At 39.9% G+C, this 17,417-nt stretch overlaps 1 protein-coding gene across 6 annotated transcripts in view; it reads left to right on the top strand.

Moving 5' to 3' along the window:
- Positions 1-17,417, top strand: part of CPEB4 (cytoplasmic polyadenylation element binding protein 4) — a 56,069-nt gene that overhangs the window by 32,588 nt on the left and 6,064 nt on the right. The window contains exons 3-9 of one of the 6 annotated variants that reach the window (XM_059699219.1): positions 4,411-4,461; positions 10,400-10,423; positions 12,019-12,192; positions 13,568-13,657; positions 14,759-14,877; positions 15,396-15,510; positions 16,648-16,829. In XM_059699219.1, the coding sequence (XP_059555202.1) occupies positions 4,411-4,461; positions 10,400-10,423; positions 12,019-12,192; positions 13,568-13,657; positions 14,759-14,877; positions 15,396-15,510; positions 16,648-16,829 (755 nt within the window). Of the gene's footprint in view, positions 1-4,410; positions 4,462-10,399; positions 10,424-12,018; positions 12,193-13,567; positions 13,658-14,758; positions 14,981-15,395; positions 15,511-16,647; positions 16,830-17,417 lie in introns of those variants that run through there. The other 5 variants (XM_059699224.1, XM_059699220.1, XM_059699221.1 and 2 more) reach the window with 5 other exon arrangements.

Here is a 17,417-nt window from a genome sequence, read left to right on the forward strand (position 1 = left end):
TTGCGTGTTTGAAAGGGCAGCCTTTATTGTATCATTTCCTGCTCAGTCATCAGTAGCAATAATACCTGCTTACTTTTTAGAAAATAACTTTTATCTAATTTTGAAAGTAATACGCACATATACTGCTAATATATTAATTTCCTTCTAGTCTTTTCTTCTTTCATCTCACTGACTAGGTTACTTTAGTTAATGTCTTAAAAGAATATGATAGTACATACTGTTCTTTTGAGTACCTCTTCCCCCAGCAATTCTTAGTCAGTCTGGTTGGTAAATACTGGTTCTCTCCCAACTCGCAAATGCCTAGCATAGAATTGCCTAGTTGGAGTGTGGCTCTTTTCAAGGCTGTAGAATTTGGTAGTGTGGTTCCCAGAGTTGCACTGTATCAGTTGCCTATATTTGGCTAGGTTGAGTCATGTCACCAAATATAGCCTGTGCCTTCTCCATGATGTATGCCAGGCTCCTGGCTCCAAGTGCCACAGCTGGCCTCCAGAGACTGACTCTGCTGTGTCCTTTAAGATTGGGCCCGCTGACCAGGCAGTATTTCTTCCTATTTGTAACACAATCAATACCAAGATGATTCAGAGATTGTTTTCTTTACCAAATAGGTTCACTTGTCTGAAATCCTAATGCCCTCCTTCTCCCTTGAGGAATTAAATTCTAAATGTGCCCAAACCTGGGTTATGTTTATAGATAGGATGTGTTATAAAAAAATAACAACCGCTCTAGCTGGTTTGGCTCAGTGAATAGAGCATTGACCTGCGGACTGAAGGGTCCCGGGTTCAATTCCTGTCAAGGGCACATGCCTGGGTTGCGGACTCGATCCCCAGTAGGGGGCGTGCAGGAGGCAGCTGATCAATGATTCTCTCTCATTATTGATGTTTCTATCTCTCCCTCTTCCTTCCTCTCTGAAATCAATAAAAATAAAAAATAGCAACAACAAAACAAAAACCACAACCACTGAGTTATATTTATATTTAGATATAGCAGTTATTTTTCTTTTATTTTGCTTTATTCAGTTGTGAAAAGCCGGTGTTCTAAATTCAGGGAATGAACTCACTGAATGCTTGCCTGGTACCCCAACAGGAAACGCAAGGTTCTAGTTAAAAAGGGCTCTAGTTCCTAAAGGGGTTATTATGTAAGAGAGATAAGAAAGCCAGTAGCTGAAATAATTACCTAAGAAGGTTGCCTGGGGCAGCAGAGCTAGAAATAAAATTTGGCGAGCTGATCTAAAAAGGGGGTTTCCTTTTTGGGAATGGTGCCCTGAAAAAGGTGAATCTGAAAGAAAAAAACCCAAAAGACTTGAGAAATAGTCTTCAGAAGGAGGGGATTGTGGGTAATGTACCCATGGAATAGAAAATGCAAAAGTGCCCATGTATATTGGCGTCCACAGAGCAGAGGATGTTAAAGCAGAGGGAGCATGTGAAAGGCTCGTGGAAGACCTGAAAGACCTCAAATGGGAGCTCCGGGAAGGTTTCCAGAACGAAAGTGCTAGGTATCATCTACGATGGATGTCATGAACGGGTGCCTCGAGATATTTTAATTATAGAAGGAATTTGCAGAAGGATAGGGCAGACAGGTTAGGGAAGCATTAAGAAAGCTTAAAAAATGCTCTGTCACTGCTTATATTTTTAAATTGAAGAAGAAAGCATTACCCATTACTGATTGTTTAACAAAATGTCCCAGATGTATTTGCTACTCAGAAACCAAAATTGATTCCAACCTGACCAGGTCGAAAATTAAAAACAAGGATCACCTTTCAGAGTTAAACTCTGAACCTTGCCAGTGATTCTCCGGGGCCCTATTGTGTTAGCTGGAGGCTAGAATGACTGGGTTCAGACATCTCAGGAGCAGAAGAAACATCAAAGGCCCTCCTTGGGAGGGGCGCTGTGAGGCGAACTCGAGAACTGAGGGAAGGGACCCTTTTGAGCCCATCGAGCTGAAACAATCCTCTCCTTTCCTTAAAAGTCACCCAGAGGTGAGTTTCTGATGAGGCCGAGCTTGATTTCTTAAACTGGGCCAGCCTGTTTGGTCATTTGTCTCACTTACCCGTCCTTGCTTGGCATCCAGGAAGAGGCATTAGAGTTCATGTGGAACAGCCAGGACTTTAGCTGGAATGTTGGCATTTGAAATATTCAAATATCTGAATATCCTCTTCGAAATAACGAAACATTTCCTCTTCACTTCAGTTAATGAAGTGACACAAATGTCTGTATTAACTTACATCATCCTTTCACAAAATGTTTTAAGATAAATAAAAATGGTATGTGTGATGGCTCTGTTAGTTCAACACCCGAGGGTTTTTCAGTCACAGATGTATGCTGTGCTCCATTATAGGAAGTCAGCAGCTACTACGAGTTACGTGATTCTGAAACAGCTCACCCCCTTCCGAGTGTTTAACCATCAAGGGTCATGTTCTTATTCCAGCATCTCAAGTCTGTGCTTTTTTTAAAAGCGCACTTGTGACAGGTCAGAAGATCTGGGCTTATAGTCCAGCAGTTCAGGTGGAATTCCAGTGGAGCTGGATACTGGGCTGTGTGATTAGTATTAAACAATGAAGCCATTTTTAGGAATAAATTGAAATGTTATTTTGTACCTCTTCCTTCCTCATCTCCAACCCTACCTCCACTCCTTTAATAGGAACAAGCTGAAATTTTAAATAGAACAATTAACAACTTAATGACAGTAAAAACAATCCTTGTATTTGATTGTAAATTGCAGGAAAATTATTAAGTTCAGATTTTGTTTCATATTAGAGTCTCACATTTTGGATATAGATTAATTAAAGCTATTAACAGTGGAGAACAATGTTCTCTTTTCACAGTGTGAGTTCATTTCTGTGGAGACTCTTTCAAAGAAGCAGGATTTTGAGAGGTTGAAGCCTGGCTGAGGCCTGAAGTTCCTTTCTGGAGTTGTAAACATGGCTGTTGGATCCATAGGCCCGCAGGTTAGCTCTGGTCTCCACAGTACTCAGTGAACCGGGTAGTCTTCCCAGCATGTTGGCAGACTTGCCCCACCCAGCCTCAGGGGATGGGAGAAACTCTGCTTACCCACTTTTCCATAGCCTTGGAGAGTCTCCTATGGTTCTGTGGCGTCGGAGTTTAGAATTACAGTTGTAATTCTGAGTCGGTTTTAAATTCTCACACTACTCATTTATACAGTGCTGGGCTGGACTATGGTAGCTACTTACTAGTAATAGTCAGGTTCCCCTGTCCATTCCTTACATGAGCAAGACTTTGTTGAGAGTTCTCCACCATGAAGGTGGGTGCAGATGGGCACGTGGAACATGGGGACTTACAAATGTTTCCATAATGATTTTTGTCATGTATAGCATAGAACTAGGTACATGGTGTGCATTCAGTAAGGATTTGTGGTCTAGATACCTCAACTTAAATGTAGAAATTCTCCCCTAACAGAAATAGGATTCCTTGCCCAGCCAGTGTAGTTCAGTGGTTGTATAAGGAGGTCCAGTTAGATTCCTGGTCAGGGCACATGCCAGGGTTGCTGGCTCGATCCCCACTAGGGGGCGTGCAGGAGGCAGCCAATCAATGATTCTCATCATTGATGTTTCTATCTCTCCCTCCCTCTCCCTTTCTCTCTGAAATCAATAAAAAAAAAAAAAAGAAAGAAAGAAATTGAATTCCTTATAGAGGGAGAAACCATTTCCAGTGCCATCCTCCCTTTTTTTGTGGTTACTAATTTAGAAGAAGTTGCATCCTCCAAAATGTTAGTACCTTCACAAATTCTTTTTTGAGGCAAATAGTGGGTGTCCATTTTAGGTTCAAAACCTAGTTTTGAACCACTTAAAAATTCAAGGGAAACTATCCCAGTATTTTTTTGAGTGTCTGCTGTGCTCTGGGCATTGTGCTGTGTGTTGTGTGCTTTGATATTTTCTGTCACATGTAAATACAGTATGTTTTTCTTTACCTTCTGTACTGATTCTCAAAATGCAAATTTAAACACATTAGCATATCTGTGCATGTAGGCACAAGCCTGGCACTTTTGTTCTAAATCATAGAAAAATATTTCTGCTAATTACTTCTAAAAAGCAATAAAAAACTATATATTTGAATTTTTTTCACATGTATAGGGCTAAAAAAAATGTGAAGCTTGTCATTATGAACTGGTAGTAAAACATAATGGTATAAAGAAAATTAGTTTGCATGGGCATTTAGAAGTTAGAATGACCAAATGACTTTCCTACTTTCAGACTTTCCCATTTTGAATGTTTGCCAACGTGCTGATTGGTATGTCCTCTGATTCATTGTGGTTATTAGCACAACGAAGTTTTATCCCAAATGCAGCTTTTTTAATACCTTACCCATTAAAACAAGCAATTCAGTTTTGTTACTGCATACGCTTAAACCATCCATGAAGAAAATAAACTTAGTAACGGCCTTCTTTTACCTTCAGGTCGTCTAAACTATTCATATCCAGGATCCGATAGCTCTCTGCTTATTAATGGTAAGTGATGATCGATTTACCCTAGTGAAGTTCATAGACTGAAACCAGTTAGTATAGGCGAAAAAATATAGTAATTGTGTTTCAGTAAGTAGAGAAATGGCATTAGTTTATTCTGTAATGACAATTGAAAGTTGCTATTACTCTATCAGGTATTTTATGAATAATTACTTTTCCTCCAAATTGTGGCAAGACCTTTTTGAACTTTGAGAGCCAACCAGTTCTCTGTCTTGAATTCGGTCACAGTGAGAATTATATAATGTTATAAACAGGATGGCTTAATCTAACTTGAGCTTCTGTAGAGTGACCTTCGAAATGTCAATATAAAAACCATCTCCACGTAGTTGGAGAAATGTTCCAGGATAATCAGAGATCTGAAACCAGGAAGAGCTGCCGGAGACCACAGGGGCTGACATTGCAAAGGACAAGGTCATTCACTGTTTGCTGTCGAACGAGAACAAGAGAAATGAAGGTTTATGGCCATCGCAGTGTCTCAATAGCCAAGTAGATTGCAGTTCTAAATATTACCACTGTGCTGTGGCGTTCTGTTTTGATGAGCTTATGCTGAAACAGACTAGATTTCACAGGGGAGGAGGAGACGTAGGTGCAGAAGGAATTAAAGAATCAAAAAGGGTCTGTTTGGTAGTGCTATAAGTTAAAGTAATTGGGTGGAATACAGGGGTCTTGTTTACTTCTTCCTACTCATTTACTATTGAGTGGATTTCAAATGTTTATGTTCATTTTGCTTTCCATTTGTCAAAACTCATTTTATGTCCCACCACTTCTAAGAAGTATTCTTGACTAAATAGCTTTATTTTCATCATTCCAAAAACAAAACACACACAAAAAAACTTCTACTCCTTGTCTGTGGTCTACTGTGAATGGGGAATTAAAGTTATCTTTATGACTGGACCTCTTTTTGGCTAGTGTTGGAAGTCAGTGTTCTGAAGGACATAGGGTTGTCGCGCCAGGAAAAATGAGGAGATTTGATTTATGAGAGTGGCTGTGGGCGCATCAGATCCTCTGGAGACATGCGGTTTATAAAAACCTTACTTGTTCACCCGACTTTGGTCTTTTCATACTATCGCTGCCAGAAATAAGGCCAAAATATAATATTTCAGCAGAAATGTGTGCAGACTGAAAACAAAACCCAGTGGTGACAGTGGCATCAGGATAAGGGGATCATGTAAAGGTTGCCTTTGTAGCTTTCCCTGGGGAACAAGCTGCAGAGTCGGGGCTGCATGATGGAAATGGCAGTGAACCAGGTTTGAGATACTGCTCTGTGATCTTAGACAAAGTGATCAATTCTTCCTTGCCCCTGTCTCCTCATGAAGCCACTGAATTAGATCAGTTGCCCTGGGTCCATCTTTGTTGAGGTGAGAAAAATAAACACTCTCTAGCGGGTTGTCCTTAAAGCTCAACTCACTTAATTTTTTAAAAACATCTCTTATGAGATTTTTCTTTCCCTCCTGCCCCCGTAATTATTTCTGCTCTTATGAGTAGATCATTTTTAAAGGCATTTACTTGGCAAAGAAAAAAATAAAGGTAATCTTTTCCCAAAAATATTTGTTGGGACTAGATGTTTTTTACCATTGCATACATGGAAATTGTATTTATTATAAGGGTATACTGGCTGAGGTTCACACCGCTTTAACTGAAAGATAGGAAGATAAAGAAAGAATAAAGATATGTCGAAGAGACGTGCTGGCTCCTCAGACAAGACCCCCAGAGTGTGAGGTTATGCCTGTCATGGGCGCAGACCTAGTATTGTGATCTAGGGCTTCAGAACTTGATTTGGTCAGATTTGATCAAGTGTTAGTTCCTAATAACCAACCGACTAGGATCAGATATCAATGTATGCATTTGTAATGGGAAATAACCCTTCTAGGTAGACCAGATGTGTGTCGACTGATAGACTTATTTTTCTTCAATAGCAAAGTAGATTATAATAGAAGATTGATTAACAATTATGAAATTATAATGAGTTGGAGATGGAGGGGTGTTGAGACAATTTCTTAGTCACTTTGATTTAGGCATAGGCGTAGCCCACTCTCTTCAGTCAAATTTATGAAACATCTTCTATGGTGGGCTGCTTCTCTAGATAGATTGATCTCATTCATGTATTGATTCTTATGAGCTATGTTCTAATTTTAGCTAAGGTTTTGGAAGCACATATATTGCAAATCTGGTGTAATACATTGTGCTTAATGAAGGTAAACTCAAAAGTCACAAATACCACCCATGTCATAGGATTGGGATAAAGATTAAATGCATGTAAATCATTAGCATAGGACCTGGCATGTAGTAAAATGAAAATATTTAGAGTGTCATTTTTTGGTTAGGAATATTAGTGTTAAAGATTTATAAGGAAAAAATACAATACAAGGGATTAAGAAGAATATATAAAAATTGTGGCTGAACATGCTTTCTATGTCTGTTGTTAAGGTAGATAACCTAAAACTTACTATATTCACTTTTAAAAGCAATCTCTTCATATTTTAATTCATTTTCAGTTTATAACTGAAAATAAAAGCCTAATACATTGTGTTGAAGGACATTGGAGTTTGCACATACAGAGATAAAAAGGGCTTACTCATCCAGTGGGGTGAATCACTGTTGTAGGGGTCAGTTTTCCATCCTCAGTCATCGGTTCACTGGTGTTCATACTATGCAGTGACCTTCATATACTACCCATGTCTTTTAAAGGTATTGCCAGTATAATTCAACAAATAATAATTGATAACTGTGCAAAGAATGCTATAGTGCGCATTCTAGGGAAGTATTCAATTTATTGCTGGGTTATTAGTTGTAGAGATTTTTTTGAGGGGGAATCCTTGGGTTCTACATATATAAAAAACAAACAAGTTTTCTAGCTACTTTTGGATACATATTAGTTTGCCAGGGCCACCATAACAAGTACCACAGACTGGGTTGCTTAAGTAGAAATTTCTTTTCAGTACCAGAGCCTAGAAGTCTGAGTTGATTTCTTCTGAGGCCTCTTTCCTTGGCTGGTAGACAGCTGTCTTCTCTCTATGTTTGCATGATTTTCCTCTGTGCTTGTCTGTGTCCTGAAATCTTATAAAGACACATATTGGAATAGGGCTCACCCCATTGCCTTCACCACACCATTTAGAACATTCTTGAATCATGTTAGTACTAAACATTAAATTATTGAGGATTTTATAAATCAAAACTAAGAAAAGTAGATAAACATATAAATAGTATTCATTTTAATCCCAATGGGGATTAAAATATTTTTATTTAATAATAGCATGTATTTTTGAAATCCTTTAATAGTGTACTCTTTGGTAATTAAAGAAAAATTCTGAGCAGTTTATTTCAGCTGACTTAGCTAGAAGTTTTCCAAATGTAGATTTCTTTAAACATATTTAAAGTAATTTTTTTTACTTGCTACTTTATTGGATGTTTGAGAAACATCAAAAATATGCAGCACTTGATAATCATGAGATTGGAAATCTGTCTGCAAGACAGATTCCTCAGGAAAGTGGTGAGGATCTATCTGTGTTACAAGTATTTCATCATGTGTTTGCACCAAGTATACTTTGCAGTTGGTGAGGAAAAGGTGCTGCGTACATCTTTCATCCGTAAGATGAAGGGCACCATTGACCATTCTGTCAATATCTGGGTTCTGGTTACATGCGTGCGTTCACGTTATAGAAATCTTATTGATCTGTACATTTGTGATTTGTGTACGTTCTCCTATATATGTCACATGTCAAAGTCTACATTAAAGATAGTGTATAGTGTTAATAGCATTATAATAAGTAGAACTCATACATTTAAACATGTTCATTTTCTGTGTTCTAGAATAACATTGTTTTTATTATTTTGGTACTCATTTATATTAATTTCCCTATAAGGATGGGCAGTTTTTATAATTATAAACAGTGTATACCAATAACTGATTTTCTCTTAATGTGGGAAAATGTTTCTAAATAGTTTTCAGGATTTAATATCAGCATTTAACCAGCTTAATTTTGTGGTACAAAATCAAAGTTTGAAAGTACCATTTGAATACTTTAAGAGTATTTGAATTTGCTTTTGATCTGTAGCCTTTATTGTTCCTGAAACTATATTTATTTTTTAAATAATGGAAGCTATGAGATTTTAATGTTAGTTTTGTAGCTTTTAAAAGACCAGTCTTTTCAAATATATTTTCTCAGAAATCCAGGCAACATCTGTTAACTTTTTGAGATCAACAGAACCCAGATTTTCAAATCAATAGTTTCCCCAAACTCTCGTGTCTTTGGAGCAGTTGTATGAATAGAATGTTTTTGGACAAGCATCTGCTTTTGTGGTGTCTTTGTCTTTCTGACCTCTGTCAGGTTGACAAGGTAAAAGAGTACCTTTCCCTTCTCCAAACAAGGCCTCGTAAAGGAAAACCTAACCGCTGAGGGAGATTTGATGCTGTTTTAATCCATTTGCCCAAGTACTTTGGTGTAATCCAGTGTTTTCTAGTAATGGTAGAAATGTATTTTGCTTAAGACATAATTCCATTTTGGAGAAGACGCATGTGGCACCTCTAAGTTCAGTTATAGCTGAGCTATGCTAGCTCCGCTTCCTCCTGTGTGAACCCCATCTCCAGCCCAGACCCCCCTTGCTCCATCTGCTTCTGTTCTGGGCCTCTGTCCCTGAGCATCACAGCACCCCTGTCTGCAGCACCACCACCCTGCAATGCCTTGCTCTGATTTTCTTTTAAGGTCAGATGCGACTCCAATGCTACTCACCCCTCTTTCTGCCCCTTAAATCAAGACCAATTGTTCGCCCTAGCCTGTCTGGCCAGTGGATAGAGCATCGGCCTGTGGACTGAAGGGTTACACTGTAACCCTTGATTCCAGTCAAGGGCATGTACCTCGGTTGCAGGCTTCTCCCTGGCCCAGGCCCTGGTTGGGACACGTGCAGGAGGCAGCCAAACAATGTGTTTCTCTCACATCAATATTTCTCTCTGTCTTTCCCTCTCTCTTCCATTCTCTCTCTCTCAAAAAAAAAAAAAAAAAATCAATGGAAAAATATCCTCGGGTGAGGATTAAAAAAAACAACACAACAACAATTGTTCCTCCCCTGTTTGCTCCTGTTGCACCTGTCACCTAACTGTCATAGCAAATAGACACATGACAGTCTCAGTGTTTACTTACGTGGCCGTGGAGTCAGGGCTCTGTGTGTTTATCCATAGTGCCCAGCAATGTGAGCATTCAAGAAACATTTGTTAAATAAAATTGAGGTGTTTGGACAGGCTGGGCTTATAAATGCCAGTTTTTTTCAGGGAAGGCATTTTCTCAAAAGTTTTAGATTAGAAGTTCATGTGGCCATTTCCTGAGTATTCAGGAAAATACATATAATATGAATATACTGCTCTTCTTGGCTGTCACCTGCTTGGTGATAAAATGCCAAACTTTGTACTTTTCAACATTTGGGGTAGAGTGGAAGATTTGATTAGGGTCTAGAAACCTTTGACCAAAAGGAAGTTTATAAATTGCTTAAAGATTTCATGTGTTATGATATTCTTTATTAGGGATTAATTGAGAGTAGTATACAATTGCTATTTCTCCTGTCGTGGTGAAATAGCCAAGAATTAAATATTGTGATGTTCATTAAATTGCTAGTTAGCATGGAATTCTGAGAGAAAAGAAGATTGATGTGGTAGTTGGTTTAGATCACATGCCATGCTCCTTTAGTTTTATACTAGTTTGGACCTTGAGTGATAGTTACAGCAAAAAGCTTCCCTTAAAACAAGTATCCTTGAAGAACTTAAAAAAAGAAAGTATAAGATTGACTTCTCACCATCCAGATTCTTTGTTTTGAGACAAAATTATATAAAGCCAATCTTTTTCAATTACAAAGCTGGTAGATGAAATCACAATTGATCCTTTTGACAATGTTTGAAAGGTTGTGTTTTTTTTTTTTCTCATTTGACATGCAGCAAGGACATATGGGCGAAGGAGAGGTAACATTATTGTTTCTAACTTTTGAATGTATAGTTGTATTTGGAGAGGATCCAAGTTTGCTCAATTTCTAACCCTCATGGGGCAGCGGGTGGGTGAATGAAACCTAGGCTTGATTCATAGGTACTTTATTCATTGTAGTTAACATTGTAGACATTCTCGTTTTAAGGAGTCAAAATGGTAGAATTTGGATTTGAACTAAAATAATTTTCCTATATTACATTATAAAGTCAACTTATTTATATATAAAGATGTTTCCTTTTTTTCTTTCTAAAATGAATTTCTTAGGAGAAAAAAGTTAAGACTCTTTAAAAAAGAAAATCCAGCCCCAATCATCTCAAATACCTGAGTATATTAGAAGTTCAATTATACTTGAATACCTTGTCTACTTTTTTTTTTAACCAAGTCAGCAAAATGCATTTGGTTTAAAAGGAGATTAGCTATATAAGTAGCTAATCGTATACATTTGAAACATTGGGGGAAAGCTCTAGAAATTTTAGAGCTTCAAAATGTAAGTGATTTTTGAAGATCATTCAGGAAATAGCCTCCCAATTTTATAGTCATTTTTTAGTCTTCATTACATAACCTCTTTGAGCTGTGATTTTACAGGATAACAAATATACTGTTATTATTTGTGTTTAGTAGTGAAAGTTGGAAGGAGGAGAAGTGTGGCCACCAAAGGACATTGGAATGTTTTCGTAAGGAAGAGCACTTGAGAGCATTTCTCCCGGGCCCATTAGCAAGCTCCTTGTGCTCGACCTAGACGTGATTGGCAGCCTGAGCAGTGGCCAGTGCGGGGGAGATTCTGCACTTACTTGTAGCTCTGTGTTTTGCTCATTATTTCAAAGTTTGAATTTTGCTGTCAGGTCAATATGGGAAGAATACAAACACTGGCATCTCTGGTCTTTTCTGCTTATATATCCTAGATAGGATCTTCAACATCAAACTTAATGACTAGATGTTAGCATTAGATAGCACTGTAGGCGATGATTACTCAACTGAAAGAAAATACGTCTTTAGCATGCCTGAAAATCTCCAATTCTCTTAGACCAGACAATGAAGTTAGATAATAGCATTAAGTGGGTTTAGTTGTATCCCATTAGTTAATGTAACTAAGATGAGTGCTCACTTTAAAAATCAACACGTTCATTTTAAGAACATTCTTAGAGGAGATTGTGCAGGCCATATTATTGTTGTTTTCTTTAAAGTTTTAGTGATCTAGCATCTGACAGTGGAATCTAATACTCAGTGTACATGTCTAGGTTGCCAGTGGCCGTGGGGCCCTGCCAAGGCACTGCTGTGCACTGCCAACTGCTTTCAAAGGAGTGCTCTCCCCTGCTGCTCTTCCATCCACCTCACTGGATCCCAGAGGGATAACTGAGCAGCCCTCTATTTAACCATGTCCTTTCTCTCTGACTCAGTTGGGACTTGAAGGTGATGGGAGTTCAAGAGCATATCGCAGTGGTGCTATTTGTTATTCAGTGAGAAAACGAAAAGCCGCAGTTTTATTGAATCAGCTGCTTGCCTTGTTTGTTGTGCAAGATAACCAGTGGCCTGGAACATTTTCTGTTAGCTTTCTTCCTGCTTTCTATTCCAGGTCAGTCTTCACTGTTTCCAATGGAAGATGGATTTTTGGATGATGGCCGTGGGGATCAACCTCTTCATAGTGGCCTGGGTTCACCTCACTGCTTCACTCACCAGAATGGAGAAAGAGTGGAGCGATATTCCCGCAAGGTGTTTGTGGGCGGATTGCCTCCTGACATCGATGAAGGTATATTTAGAAAGAAGCATCCAGAGCCCAGTGCCCAGGCTGTGCACACAGTAGGAAACTCATAGATAGAGGTCACTCTTATAATAACAACAATCTTACCTGGCTCCAGGTATTCTGCTTGGATTGCACTGTTCTCTTTTCATATCTTCCTATCGCAGCCTACACCATTAGTTCACAGAAGGAAGGGGGTGGGGGCAGGACTTTAGGAACCAGCAGAAGCAAATGATCAGACGAAAGGAAAAGGAGCAGACATCACGGAAAACTCAAGGATTCTGTTGAGGGAAGACATAAGTGCTAACTGCATTTTTGTCTGTGTGTGCTGCCTTGGCCAAATTCAGTTATGTATTTTCCAAAAAGATGTAGACTGTCATTGTGGTAGCTGGTGCAGGCCAGAGTCTTTAGTGCATGCCACAGTTGATGAGGAAATGTAATATTGGTGGGTAACATGACATCAAGTGGGCAGAGATGAACTTGACCAGGTGATCAAGCTTCACATGCCCAATTAGGACAGGATGGAGTGGCATTATAAAGGTGGGAATTCTGTTTAGAATGCACAGCATGCTTATGGTCACGGGGAAACGGTACGGACAGGCGAGCATTGTCCGCACAATAACTGGCCTGCGTACTTTAAAACTGTCAAGCATGTAAAAGACAAGAAAGAATGAGGATCTGTTCCAAATTGAAGATGATGATGCCCTAGGGCAGTGGTCAGCAAACTCAGTCAACAGAGCCAAATATCAACAGTACAACGACTGAAATTTCTTTTGAGAGCCAAATTTTTTAAACTTAAACTATATAGGTAGGTACATTGTTATTAACTTAATTAGGGTACTCCTAAGGCTTAGGAAGAGCCACGCTCAAGGGGCCAAAGAGCCGCATGTGGCTGGCGAGCTGCAGTTTGCCAACCATGGCCCTAGGGACATGCTGTCCAAATACAGCCCGTGTTCTGGATCAGAAGGGAAAAGAGAGATGCTGCTGAGATAAAGTCCGTGATGTGGGCATTTTATCAGTACTGACTTCCTGATCGGGAGTGCTGTGTGGTAGTACATAAGGAAGTGACCTCGTTGAGGAGGTCACTACAGTTGCATTATGGGATATAGAGCATCACGTCAGAAAAAGATGATAGGTGGTAGGTAGACAGGTAAATAGCTTGACTCATGTAAAGGTATAGGCAGGAGGAAGGGAAGAGGCAATTGTGCACAATATTAACAGTTGAGGAGTCTAGATGAAGGGATGCGGGAGTTGTTTTTGTTTTTTGAGGGGGGACTTTTTTGTACTGCTATGTAAATAGGAGATTTGAAACTGTTTTTTCTAAACTAATTCCTAAAAATGATCACAAAAATACTGAAATCTATTTTGCTTTGTTGTTTATTAGATGAGATCACAGCTAGTTTCCGTCGCTTTGGCCCTTTAATTGTGGATTGGCCTCATAAGGCAGAGAGCAAATCCTATTTTCCTCCTAAAGGTAATTCTCAAGATTCAATATACCACGTACATTTGTCCTTTTATTGTTTAACTAGGGGTCCGGTGCACGAAATTAGTGCACTGGGTGTGTGTGGGGGGGAGTGTCCCTCAGCCCAGCCTGCCCCCTCTCACATACTGGGAGCCCTCAGGCGTTGACCCCCATCACCCTCCAATCGCAGGATCGGCCCCTTGCCCAGGCCTGCAGTGGGAGCAGGTGGGGGGGGGGGGCGGCGGGGGGGGGGTGCCGCGATTGCGCGGGCTCCGCCCCTGCCCCTGCAGGATGCCTCTGGCTGAGGCGTCCGGCCCGGGCAGCGGGGACCTGCAGCTGCAGCGGCCCCACGATTGTGGGCTTCGCTTTAGGCCCAGGAAAGGGACCCCTAGCTCCTGGGACTGCCAGCTTCAACCGTGCCCAGCTCCCATCGCTGGCTCCACCCCTACTTCCTGCTATCACTGGCCAGGGCGGAAAAGGCACCTGATTCTCCGGTCATGGCTGCGGGGCAGGGCAAAGGCAGCCCCAGGGCCGCCTTTGCCCTGCCCCCCAGCTCTTAGCTCCCCCCTGGGTTTCCAATCACTGTCAGTGGCAGGGGGCTTCTTCCTGCTTTCCCTTTCGCCTCCCTGCATTGTGCCTACATATGCAAATTAACCGCCATCTTGTTGGCAGTTAACTGCCAATCTTAGTTGGCAGTTAATTTGCATATAGCCCTGATTAGCCAATGAAAAGGGTAGCTCGTACGCCAATTACCATTTTTCTCTTTTATTAGTGTTGATTAGTGTTGATGTTTACCATTTTCATAAATGTTTGCCTTCAGTGTAAAATTTCCCATTGTTAAACTTCTATTTTCCCAAATGCATCTTTAAAATTTCTACCTAATATGTTACTTTCAATTCAAATTTAATTTTACTCTAAAAGATGTTTCAAGATATCAAACTGAACTTACTGTTGATATCAGACTTTAGGTATGAATATTGTTTTAATTAAAAAGAAATTGAACTCCTTTCCCCTTCATTAGTTTTAGTTTATATTTCCTTTCTCTTGAAATGTTGCAAAAAATAATAATAATAATTAGGAGAACGTCTACGCCTTTTCCCCCCTTTTCACCAGGCTATGCATTCCTGCTATTTCAAGATGAAAGCTCTGTCCAGGCTCTCATTGATGCGTGTATTGAAGAAGATGGGAAGCTCTACCTGTGTGTCTCAAGTCCCACTATCAAAGACAAACCAGTAAGTGCATTCCAGCATGAGAATAGCTTCTGGTTTCTGCCTCCATCTCTACTCTGTTTGAAAAACCCACAGCATCTTGATGTTTCTATTCATTGACACGTTTGTAAGTAGACTGGGAATGAAGTTTTGTTACTGTTGTCAAGCTCCTAACATTGACATTCTGTATATTTGTGCATATTATTTGGCCATTGAACTTTTGATTAATTAAAACATTGGTAAATCTTTACTATTAAAAGACTTCACCTGATAATGCATTTGATAAAGTAGCTGAGTTTCCTCTGAATAATAGATTTAGCTTCTAATAGGCATCACATTTTCACCTTTGTTCAGTTTACTCTTAAAAATGAAATGCAGGGTTAGGAGACACTATTTTTAAATATTTTCTAGTTTTACAGCTTTCTTGCTTTTAATGATGTGAATTATTGTTTTAAAAATATAAAGTACTCTGCAACAGTTTTAAATATTTTCCCCCCACAAATTGTACTGAGAATGAGACATCTGGGTTTGCACACTCCCAGGTGCAGATTCGGCCTTGGAACCTCAGTGACAGTGACTTTGTGATGGATGGCTCACAGCCTCTTGACCCACGAAAAACTATATTTGTTGGTGGTGTTCCTCGACCATTACGGGCAGGTATGACCGAACAAAAAAGACCTTCCTCACCCTTTAGCATAAGATGCATTTTTATAAAGCTTTCTCGGGATAAAGTCTCCCTTAAGCAGTTGAGTTAATGTCTAAGAGTGAGAGTTCTGGAATCAAAGTGTCTGGGTTTGAATTCATGTGCTTTGCTCTCAGTTAATAGTTGAGTGACCTTGGACAATTGCTTAATTTCTCCAATTCTCAATGTCCTCGTCTGTCAAAGGGAGTAGTAAGTGTATCTCTTTTCTGTAGAGCTGTTTTGAGGGTTACGTGAGATAACCAATGCAGGATGCTTAGTGCAGTTCCTTATAATGCCCATGACCATCACTCTCATCATCATTGGAAAATAAACGACGCCCTTCAAGAACAGATGCTGGATTGCGATGTTTAGTGTCTGTTTCCCATGTCCTCGTTTGCTTATCAGCTGCTTGCTGGGCTCTGAAATATAATACGGGTCTCAGCAGTGTATCGTGTTTTTAGCATAGTGCTAACAGAAGAAATTTCATCCCCATCAACTCATTTGAGGTTTGGTAGTATAAGTATGATAAAGATCAGAAAATGAACAAGAATGCAGTTTCAGAATTGTAACATATAATGGAGAAAGTGATAACATTCGTTATTTCAAGTTTTTATATGAGAAATTGGCAAATGGCCTGTGGGGAAAGGTCACAAGATTTTGATGGAAAAAGCCAGAAGAGCCTCCAAACAAAGAGCTTACCAAATCAGTTTTCTCGTGTTGAAACAATGATTTACACTAAGCCAGACCTTGTTAACCAGTGAATATATGGCAGCAACGTGGTATAGACCATGGTGCCGAGCCCAGCAGTGCCAGTCAACCGCCTGTGACCTTGGACTGAGTGATCATCTTCTCCTTGTCTCAGTTTCCCCAAGAAATTACTGCCTACCTCATAGGGTCGCTGTGGAGATGAAAAGAGAACATAAGTAAAATATCTAGCAGAGCCCTTGCCCTTCGTTAAAAGATAGATGGACAACTGGTTATAATAACGCTTGATTTGAATAATTATAATGACATGAGCTCAGAGTGCAGATGAGCTGCTTTTGATGAAACCTTTGGTGAGCCAGCTGAGTCTTCCTGATTTCAGATCCCCTCTCTGCGTCTTTCTTGTTTAGTGGAGCTTGCCATGATAATGGATCGGCTGTATGGAGGCGTGTGCTATGCTGGGATCGATACCGACCCTGAGCTGAAGTACCCAAAAGGAGCCGGGCGAGTCGCCTTCTCTAATCAACAGAGTTACATAGCTGCTATCAGTGCCCGCTTTGTTCAGCTGCAGCATGGAGAGATAGATAAACGGGTAAGTCCTAGACTGCGTTCTGGAAAGTTCTAGAGATGGCCCTCTAACTGTGTCATTACCAGATTGGATGGGGAAATTTTATATGACCATAAATTGACAGCTGACAGTTATGCCTGTAGGACCTCTAGGTGTATGTTCTATAATACATGTAGGAATTTCCTTGGAATTGCTTCAGTATCCTTGTTTGAGTAGCCTAACCAGAACCCTGTATCAGTTTACTTATCAATTTGATTTTTCCTAAGCTATCACCTACATCCATTCATTTCTTCAGTTAGTCAATTATTCAATATTTACCAAATCCTTCCTACTATGTTTTAGCAAGTATACAAACATGAATGTCCTTGAGGTCTCCTGACATTTTTTTTTCATCCTGGGACATTATGAGGACCTTAGTGAGCCCTACTTTCCAGTGGACTGTGTGACAAATGATTGAATAAATTTACTTCTAGGTCTGCATGTCTTAGAAATCTGTCATTATAACAGATTGAGTAGAAGAAGTCACAGTCTTTCCACCTGTGGCCTGTCCTGCCTGGAGCGAGGTGGGAGCTGTCAGCATTGTTTCCACACCTCGCATTCCTCCTTGTGGGG

This window comes from Myotis daubentonii, chromosome 5, assembly GCF_963259705.1.
Source record: "Myotis daubentonii chromosome 5, mMyoDau2.1, whole genome shotgun sequence".
Taxonomy (NCBI): Eukaryota; Metazoa; Chordata; class Mammalia; order Chiroptera; family Vespertilionidae; genus Myotis; species Myotis daubentonii.